The sequence below is a fragment of the Notechis scutatus genome, unplaced genomic scaffold (genome assembly GCF_049901735.1).
Source record: "Notechis scutatus isolate UNSWTSFEM ecotype Mainland unplaced genomic scaffold, rNotScu1.2 NSCUSCF77, whole genome shotgun sequence".
Classification (NCBI taxonomy): Eukaryota; Metazoa; Chordata; class Lepidosauria; order Squamata; family Elapidae; genus Notechis; species Notechis scutatus.
In genome coordinates, this window is record NW_028263176.1 from 95,755 (window position 1) to 106,093 (window position 10,339).

The 10,339-nt window shown below is 39.7% G+C and overlaps 1 protein-coding gene across 1 annotated transcript in view; it reads left to right on the forward strand.

The window, feature by feature from the left end:
- Positions 1 to 8,792, forward strand: part of LOC113429985 (vomeronasal type-2 receptor 26-like) — an 87,250-nt gene extending 78,458 nt beyond the window's left edge. Inside the window, exon 6 of the mRNA XM_087949096.1 lies at positions 7,882 to 8,792. Within this exon, the coding sequence (XP_087805222.1) occupies positions 7,882 to 8,792 (911 nt within the window). The remainder of the gene's footprint in view (positions 1 to 7,881) is intronic.
- Positions 8,793 to 10,339: the final 1,547 nt, after the last annotated feature.

Sequence of the window (10,339 nt, forward strand, 5' to 3'; positions counted from 1 at the left end):
AAAGTGTATCTGTTTTACTGAGTGTAAGCTACAAAAACTCATTTATCTCACATATTTGCCTGCCTGCCTGACTGCCGTGCAGGTTCTGCTAGGGTGTATATCCCTAACACTTTCTAATTTTTGAATCTTCCTTTTTTTGTCTTATTTTGTAGAAGAGACTCAAATCCAAACATGAGGCATTAAAAAACCTGGAAAAGTCCAGATTTGTCTTCTTATCTAATGCTGAAGTTCATCACTTGACTCCTGATTTTTGTTTAAAGTAGTGATTGAAATGGTTGCCCCAGTCTAACCTGTTTCCACATATTTATAACTACTCATTTATATTCAATGCCTAATCCTCAAAGGAATTCATGACATTTTTTTAAAGAATTGCTTTGCTGGGTCACTTATCAAAATCCCTCTACCTCTTATGGTAGGTCTCCTTGAATAATTGAATTATTTTGCAATCCACCTACTGGGCTGATGTAAATCAGTACTGCTACAAATAATGATATATTTCTGATACTTAAAAATGTTGAAGGACTATCTCTATCTTATCTTCTCAATACTCATGAATATTCAGTGGTGATGGGTGACTATCATTTGCTTCTGATTTTCAATTAGTACTGGATTAAGATTTAATAGGATTTGGAGACAAATGGAAATAAAATAAAGTATTTTGTGGTTGATGATGAAGATAAAATTAATATTATTTTACAGTAGTTTAACAATAAGATTCTGTCTAGTTGCTGAAGTTTATTATTGATTCCAAATTCTTTCTTATCCTGTTTGTATCTATTCTGGACTTGAAGATATGCCCATCGATCAATTTGTAATCCCTGGTCTTGAAGATCTTGCCACAATTTCAAATTACCTTGCGCATCCAATAAATCCTTATATTTAATCATCTCAGTAATATCCAAATTATTTGGGTGAAATCCAGATACCGTATTTGCCGGCGTATAAGATGACTTTTTTGCCCTGAAAACATGCCTCCAAGTGGGGGGTCGTCTTATACGCCGGGAGGACTCCGACTCCCACTTCGAGCTTGAGTTGCAGCCGGGAGGGAGGCTGGGGGAGCGGTGTGTGTGTGTGTGTGTGTGTGTGTGTGTGTGGCGGGTGTCACTCGCCACGCGCTGCGCAACCTTTCCCCTCTTCCTTCCTTAGCGGTGTGGGGAGGAGAGGATTCAAGATCCTCACGTGCGGCGTACTTTTCTTTTCTTTTTTTCTTTTTGCACGCAGGTTTTGCATGCGGGCGGCTGTAGGTTAAGGATGGGGAGCCCCGGGTGGGTTATCAGGTTTTACGGTGCTTCCAACATGTGCGAACGGTGGGAGAGCGGAGAAGAGAGCGAGCGAGTGCCCCGCTGTGTGAAATCCTGCCGTCAAAGCAACACTGGGGGAGGCAGGGTATAAATTTACCAGGTTAATGTAGCAATGTTGATTAATGCCCAGAACATTGTTTGCGGGTATTGGGGTGTGTGTGTGTGTGTGGTGGTGGTGAGGAGAGGTTGTCTTTTGAATGCGGAAAAGTAGGTGTGACCTTGTGTAGGAAAATAAATTTAGCGTGTTTGGCTTCTTTGCCTCCCCTCGTTCGTTTTGACGTGGAGATAATGGCCTTCGGGCGGGGAGGAAGAAAACTGTAGCTGGATCATTTCAAATTTCACTTACTCTCCTGCCTCACTTCAATATGTCTGAGCGACTCCAGATACTGGAAGACTTTTTGAATGAAAGTGTTACCTCCATTTTTTTTTTTAAAGAGGCCACTTGGGGGAAAAAAAAAAGATTCTAAGGAATTCCTTGTTTCTTGATTAAAGAGAAGGCATTGAATATACTGTTCCTTGGCAGCCTTTTCAGTGTCCGGTTTTGGTGTGTGTGTGTGTGTGTGTGTGTGTGTGTGTGTGTGTGTGTGTGAGAGAGAGAGAGAGAGAGAGAGAGAGAGAGAGATCAGCTGTATTGAGAAGAGAACGTTTCCTGTGTTCTCATTTTATTTACAACATATTTTACGCTTAATGGTAAGCAATGAAAAATATTTTTAAAACTCATTTCTAAACTCCATAGCTATTTGCATATTCTTGGTTCAAAATTGGATTAGCTCATTTCAAAATTGTCCAAAGCAGAAAAGTGCGTCAAAAAAAAAAGAAGTGCAAAAGTGGAAGGTGTGTGGAAGAGGGGGTAGTCTTATACGGCGAGTATATAACAAACTCTATATTTTGAGTGGAAATGTTGGGGGTCGTCTTATACGCCCAGTCGTCTTATACGCCGGCAAATACGGTAGTTGAAATCCAGATTGGTATCTTTAAATAATGTTTTTTTTCCTTATTTTCTTCCAATTAGTCAGTAATGAATCTCTAATTAAGTGTTTGTGAAAATATTTCTGGCTGGTTTTCCCGATATCCCATAAAAAAGCATGTCACCCCCTCTGTAAGTCATGGATTTCTGAAACTAATATTCTCTTATTAGTTAAGTTCACCCATTCCTTCAACCATACTAAGGAGGCTGCACTATAGTACAACTCCCAGTTTGGAAGGGCCATCCCTCCCCTGCTCTTCATATCTTTCCTTGTGTCAGCACTTATCTAAGGGAAGAACAGAGTCTCTTTGGCTAACGTTCATTTTGACCTTTATTTTATTTATTTATTTATTTATTTTATTTATTTGATTTGTCAATTGTTTACAAGATAATAAGTACAAGTGTATACATAGTTGTGAATATATGAAATGGGTACATATAAGAAAAATAAAAGAATAAGAGAAACAATAGGACAGGGACGGTAGGCACGTTGGTGCGCTTTATGCACGCCCTACAGACCTCTTAGGAAAGGGGTGAGGTCAATAGTAGACAGTCTAAGGTTAAAGTTTTTGGGGTTTGGGGAAGAGACTACAGAGTCGGGTAGAGTATTCCAGACATTGACCACTCTATTGCTGAAGTCGTATTTCCTGCAATCAAGTTTGGTGCGGTTTACTTTGAGTTTGTATCTGTTGTGTGCTCTTGTGTTGTTATGGTTAAAGCTGAAGTATTCATTGACAGGTAGGACATTGCAATGTATGATTTTATATACCATGCTTAAGTCGGACCGAAGACGGCGTAATTCGAGGTTTTCTAGTTTTAGAATTTCGAGTCTGGTGGCGTAAGGTATTCTATAACGGGTAGAAGAGTGGAGAACTCTTCTTGTGAAATACTTCTGGACTTTCTCAATTGTGTTAATATCACATACGTGATAAGGATTCCAGACTGATGAACTGTATTCGAGTATTGGTCTAGCAAATGTTTTGTATGCTCTGGTTAGTAGTGAGATATTACCAGAGAAAAAGCAACGTAGGATTAGGTTAACAACTCTTAATGCCTTTTGGCTATGTAGTTGCAGTGAGCTCTAGCACTTAGATCATTAGAGGTGAGTATTCCCAGGTCCTTTACAGAGCTTGGGTCATCAACAAGATCTTGACTATTCAGCTTGTATTTTATTTTCTGATTTTTTTTTACCAATATGTAAGACAGAGCATTTATTTGTTGAGATTTGGAGTTGCCATATGTTAGACCATTCAGATACATAGTCTAGATCTTTTTGAAGGGTAGTATTATTGTCTGTGGTATTGAACAGCTTTACATCATCAGCGAAGAGAACGCAATTGCTCTTGATATGATCACAAAGGTCGTTTATGTAGATTATGAAGAGAGTTGGTCCTAGAACACTGCCTTGGGGAACACCACTATTGACAGGTACTGGATTTGATAGGGCGTTCCCAATTTTGACCATTTGTTGTCTGTTTGACAGGAATGCTTCTATCCAGTTATTCAGTTGTCCAGAGATACCATAAGATTTTATTTTTAGGAGTAGTTTGTCGTGTACCACTGAATCAAAGGCTTTGCAGAAGTCTATGTAGATTGCGTCTATTGCTTTGCCCTGGTCGAGTTGTGTAGTCCATATGTTTTTGCAGTGTAAGAGTTGCAGATTACAGGATAGTTTTTTCTGAAACCAAATTGTTTATTGAGAGTAGGTTGTTTGTCTCTAAATGGAGGATGATGGATTGGTTAATAATTGATTCCATGACTTTACAGGTGACGAGCATAAGGAGATTGGTCTGTAATTTTCAACTAGGCTTGGGTCTCCTTTTGAAGATGGGAATGACTGTGGCTTGTAACCATAGGTTGGGCAAGGAGCTGGTTCTGAAAGATTTTTCAAAGATTATGCTTAGAGGTTTGGCTATGGCAGCGGATAGTTTTCTTAAGAAGTAGGCACATATTCCATCCGGTCCAATAGATAGAGATGGTTTTAGGTTGCGTAGTGCTTTTTCAACGTTGTCTACTGTAAAATCGATATGTATTAGATCATTATTGTTGTCTGTGGTATGGCTAGGAAACATTGGGCATGATCCATTACTGTTTACAAACACTGAGCCGAAGAATGTGTTAAAGATGTTGGCTTTAATGGTGTCGTCGCTGCAGTCTTTACCATCAGGTCCTATCAAGGAGGGATGGACCTTGAGTCTTTTAGTTTGTTGTTTACAAAATTGTAAAAAGCACGGTGGAATTGGTGCTTAGAAGGTTTTCCTCTTGTTTAATGTGGTAATTGGTGCATTCGGTCTTTATCTGGTGGCATAAATTTTTGTATCGGTTTTTGAAATTAGCAACGTGACCAGATTTGTTTTTCCGCCAGAGTGATCTCTTTTTGGATTGAAGTTTCCTTATTGATATGGGTAATCTGCTTTTTTGTTTTGTTTTTGGAGTTGTTGTTGGAACATATAGTTTGATGACTCTTTTGACTTCAAGTAAAAATATGTTGTAATGGTCTTCAACAGTATTACATCCAGTGAATAGAGATTGCCAATCGAGGGATGAGAGATCGTTGTCTATAAGATCATAGTTGCCTTTTTGAAGTTACAACTAGGGATGACATCATTGTGGTGATTTTTGTGTGGACGTATGTTGAGGCAAAAGTCAATCATATTGTGATCACTACTGGAAAAGGGTTCTTTGGTTTGTATTCGGTAAATTAAATTCAAACTATTGCAGAAGATGAGATCGAGGCAGTTGTTCAGTCTAGTGTTGTTGGTTACTAGTTGTTCAAGACCTAGATTTGTAATAGCATTGAAGAAGGTTGTGTGTATGATTTCAGTTGTACAATTATTTAAGGTCCAGTCAATATGAGGTAGATTGAAATCTCCAAGAAAGATAAAAGGGTATGGGCAGGATGTAGCCCATGTTAGTAGTGTATTTAGCTTGTTTACATGTTCGATGTCATAATCAGGTGCTCTGTAACATAGTAAGAATCGAATTGTGATATTTAAGGATAGTTCACAGATGATGGTTTCAGGAAGGGCAAGCTCCTGGGTAACTTGGATATTTTTTTAGATGTAAGGATTTTTTATAGAATATAGCAACACCACCTCCTCGACGATTTTCACGATCTGATCGGTAAACATGATAGTCTCTTACTGTGGTAATGGAGTCGGGGAGAGATGCATTGAGCCATGTTTCACAGACAAATATAATGTCGAAGTTAGCCATATTTAAGAGGATGAGAAATTCAGGTATTTTATTCATGAGGCTTCTTGCATTGAGTAGTTTGCATTTAAGTCCGGCAGCAGTTGGGATTGAGGTAGTTGGGGCGTGCGTGCCTAGTCTTGGGTGATGGTGGGTGGTGGGTAGTTTTGGGTGATGGTGGGTGGTGGTAGGTGGTTGAGGTAGGGTAGTGGTTGAGGGTAAAAGTTGGGTATTGGGTTGCGTGTCTTACTTTTTCTATGAATATTTAGTCCTAATAAAATAATTTTCTATGAATACTTAGTCCTAACATACTTTCTTTGGCATTCCTTGTTTTTCTGCTTAGTCTCTGCCTCAGTCCAAATGTGTGGAAAAATGTCATCCTGGATTTGTCAAACGGGTTCGAGAAGGAGAGCCAGTTTGCTGCTATGACTGCGTTCCTTGTCCGGAGGGAACCATCTCCACTCAGGAAGGTAAGGGCACCAAAGAAAGAAGCAGGCATTGGGGGAAATAGATTCATCCAGAGCATTTTTCTGGAAGTACAAGTTAAGAGACAGGTTGAAGCTCAACTGTTTTCTTCTTTATTTTGAAAGTGCACAATTTCTTATCTAATGGGAATAAAAGCAAAATGATCTTGGAAGAAAAGGTACAAAGAGATAAGAAGGTTTGCCATATAAAGCAACTGTATTATGACCAGAGGTGGGTATTCAGCAGGTTCTGACCAGTTCTAGAGAACTGGTAGCAGAAATTTTGAGTAGTTCAGAGAACTGGCAAGAACCACCTCTGACTGGCCCCACCCCCACCTATTCTCTGCCTCCTGAGTCCCAGCTGATCATCTGAGTCTTCTTTTGTTGTCCTGCACAAGAGAACAGAGCTGGAAAGCAGGTTAGTGGAGTGGGGAGGATTTCACAGAATCCTTCCCCTGGAGTGGAGTGGGAATGGAGATTTTGCAGTATCCTCTGACACACCACCAAGCCATGCCCACCAAGCCATACCCACAGAACCGGAAGTAAAAATGTTTGAATCCCACCATTGATTACAACTGTATACAATATCTCTTCTAGATTTAGTTTGAATGTTTCATTCCATATTTTGACTTTTAGGAAAATCAGATTGTTTGAAACTTGAGGAAATATATTAGTATAATCATGGAAAGTTTCTTGCAATATATTCTATATGGGATCCCCGGTGACCTTGTCAGGATCACCGAGAAGTTATTACTGTTCCCCAATGAGGTGCTGTGGACTGTTATGGAGAATCTCATTTCTGCCATGTTTCCACTGCTCCTGTTAGCCATTCCAGGTCCATGACTAAGACTTTCTCTGCCACCTTGCTAGATTTCACAAGGTAGTCCAGTGTATGTTGGATAACCATTTGTCTAAAGGTTTGTAGGGTTTCCTACATAAGCAGGGGGGTTGGACTAGAAGACCTCCAAGGTCCCTTCCAACTTTGCAATTCTATTCTATTCTATTCTATTCTATTCTATTCTATTCTATTCTATTCTATTCTATTCTATTCTATTCTATTCTATTCTATTCTATTCAACATTAAAATAAGGATTTAGAAAGTGTATCTAGAAACATTAATTAATTCATTATTAACCTCTAATACTGTAGATTCTGCCCATTAACATTAAATCCTAAGATTTCCCAAATTCCATAGATCATACACCCATGAATGAATGAATGAATGAATGAATGAATGAATGAATGAATGAATGAATGAATCATTTATTGGCCAAGTGTGATTAGACCTACAAGGAATTTGACTTGGTGCATATGCTTTCAGTGTACATAAAAGAAAAGATACATTCATCAAGAATAATAAGGTACAACACTTAGTCATATGGTACAAATAAGCAATCAAATCATACTAGGGAACAGTCAATATAAATCATATGGATACAAGCAACAAAGTCGTACGGTCATAAGTGGGAGGAGATGGGTGAAAGGAAGGATGGAGGAGTAATAGTAATAGTAATGTAGACTTGGTAAATAGTTGGACAGTGTTGAGGGAATTATTTGTTTAGCAGAGTAATGGCATTTGGGGAAAAACTGTCCTTATGTCTAGCTGTTGTGGTGTGCAGTGCTCTATAGTGTCATTTTGAGGGTAAAAGTTTTAACAATTTATATCCAGGATGTGAGGGGTCTGTAAATATTTCCACAGCCCTCTGTTTGACTCATGAAGTATACAAGTCCTCAATGGAAGGCAGGTTAGTAGTAATTGTTTTTTCTCCTGTTCAAATACCAGTGTGTGTGAGTGTGTACGTGTATCTATGAAAAAGGTACTCTTATTATCTTTATTTTGAGATGAATTTAAAACATGCATTTGGGAAAATGTTCTTGGTATACGATGTTATTTCTTAAAATGTGAATGAAGAGGTTGTTGTTGTTTTTTTTAAAAAAATCCTTTTGATATTCTCAGATATGGAAAAATGCAGCAAGTGTCCACCCGATGAATATCCAAATGAAGACCAAATACAATGTATCCCCAAAATTATAACCTTCCTGTCTTACAAAGAATATCTGGCCATCATCTTGATCTCCTTTGCCCTAATCTTATTCCTAACCACAGGGCTTGTTTTAATCATATTCATTAAATACCTAGAAACTCCCATTGTCAAAGCCAACAATCGGGACCTCTCTTACATCCTCCTGGTCTCCCTCCTGCTTTGCTTCTTGTCTTCTTTCCTTTTCATTGGTCAACCAAGAATAGCCACCTGCCTTCTTCGACAAACAGTGTTCAGCATTGTCTTCTCACTTGCCATTTCTTCACTCTTAGCCAAAACAATCACAGTGGTGCTGGCTTTTCTGGCCACAAAACCAGGAAACCGAGTGAAGAGATGGTTGGGGAGGGGCTTGGCCAACTCCATAATCCTTTCTTGTTCTGCTGTCCAAATTATCATCTGTTCCCTCTGGCTGGTTATTTCTCCCCCATTCCCTGATTTTGACTTCCACTCCCAGCCCGGAGAGATCATCCTGCAATGCAACGAAGGGTCTGTGGTCATGTTCTACATCACCCTCAGCTACATGGGCTTCCTGGCTGCCATCTGCTTCACAGTAGCTTTCCTAGCCAGGAATCTGCCTGGGGCCTTCAATGAAGCCAAGCTGATCACTTTCAGCATGCTGGTCTTCTGCAGTGTCTGGGTGACTTTTGTTCCTACTTACATGAGCACTAAAGGGAAATACATGGTGGCTGTGCAAGTCTTCTCCATCTTGGCCTCCAGTGCTGCTCTGTTGGGCTGCATCTTCATCCCCAAGTGCTACATTATCATTCTGAGGCCAGACTTGAACACCAAGGAGCATCTTGCAAGCAGAAAAAATGTAGAAATGTGAGACAGAGGAATTTTAACCCTTAATCTTTTTCAACAGTCTGTACCAAGAAAATGATTAAGCTGTTCTCCATACATCAGTAAGTCAATGATTTTGCTTAGTATATTGAAAGGGTGTTTGGAAGATAATAGCTCCAACTGAATAAAGTAAAACTCAAAGATGTCCACTGAGGTTTATTTCAATCCTTAAGGCAGAATATCTGCCAATGTCCTTAGCCTACTTGAAGCCTGAGATGCCACACTCAGGGTTTTTTTTAAGTCATGGCATATATGCAATTAGAATCTTGTTGCTATGCCAGGAATACTGTATGTTATGGGGGTATGAGTGGGTAAAATTCAATTGTTCTGGTAATTTTTTTTTAGGTATAAGAACCTTTCAATCTCCACCTATGACTATCTTGTCCAGTCTTCCTCTGAAAATTATATATATATATATATATATATATATATATATATATATATATATATATATATATATATATATATATATATATATATATATATATATATATATGAGAATCTTTGGTTATTCGGGTTTTCTCCCACGTAAGATTGGAAGTATCTAGGCAACGTTTCAATGAAGTCTCATTCATCATTTTCAGGCTTCTGTCTTGCGCTCCGTGCTTCTCAGAGTGATGTGAGCTTGCAGCTGCTTCTTCCTTTTAACTGCTAGTGGGGGTGTGACTTGATTGGGTGGGGGCTTGGCTGTGTTCTGATTGGGTGGGGGTGTGTTCTCATCGGTTGGGGGTTTGGCTGTGTTCTGATTGGTTGGGGGGTTGGCCATGTTCTGATTGGCTGGAGGTGTGTTCTGTTCAGGTGGGGGCTTGGTTGTGCTCAGGTTGATCTTAGTTACTGAGGGATTTGAGCTGGTGAGCTGTGATCTTGCTGTTTGGCTTCGAGTTCGTGGTCGTGCTGCATCTTCATGATGGGGGTCAGTTTGCTTCATGTATGGCTCAGATGGGTTTGAAGTGGGTAGCGATGCAGCTGCAGTGCGGCTTCTGGTCCGTGGTCATGTCTCATCTTCTGTGTGGGTGTGAGTCTGCTTTCTATGTGGAAGTGTGGTGGTGGCATCTTGTGTGGCCCTCATGGGTGTGGGTCTGGTGTCATTCTTCATGTTAGGTACTCGTCTGTTCATGAGGGCGGGTTTCCAAATGGCTGGTAGGCGGGAGGTGTCGTCTCGTTTATTCATGCTGTGTGGGCATTTTTCTATCTCTATGGCTTCTCTGATTATTCTGCTGTTGAAGTGTTCAGTTTTGGCGATAGTTCTGGTATTTTTAAGGTCAATCTCATGTCCTGTGGCTTTGAGGTGTTAGACCAGGGAAGAGGTCGGTTCTTCATATATTTTTTTGATAGAGTTTGTTCCTTAGTAGAGCCATTTCAGTTCTTTTCAGGATACGTTTAGTGGCTGCTGTGCTTTGATGAAATGTTAATTTGAAGCAGGTTGGTGTGGTATTGTTGTCTCTGCAGCTGCGTAGGAATTGGAGGTCACATAGTATTCCTGCTCTTTTAATTTCCAGTTTCTCGTAGGTTTTGATCTGGCTGTTCATTTCA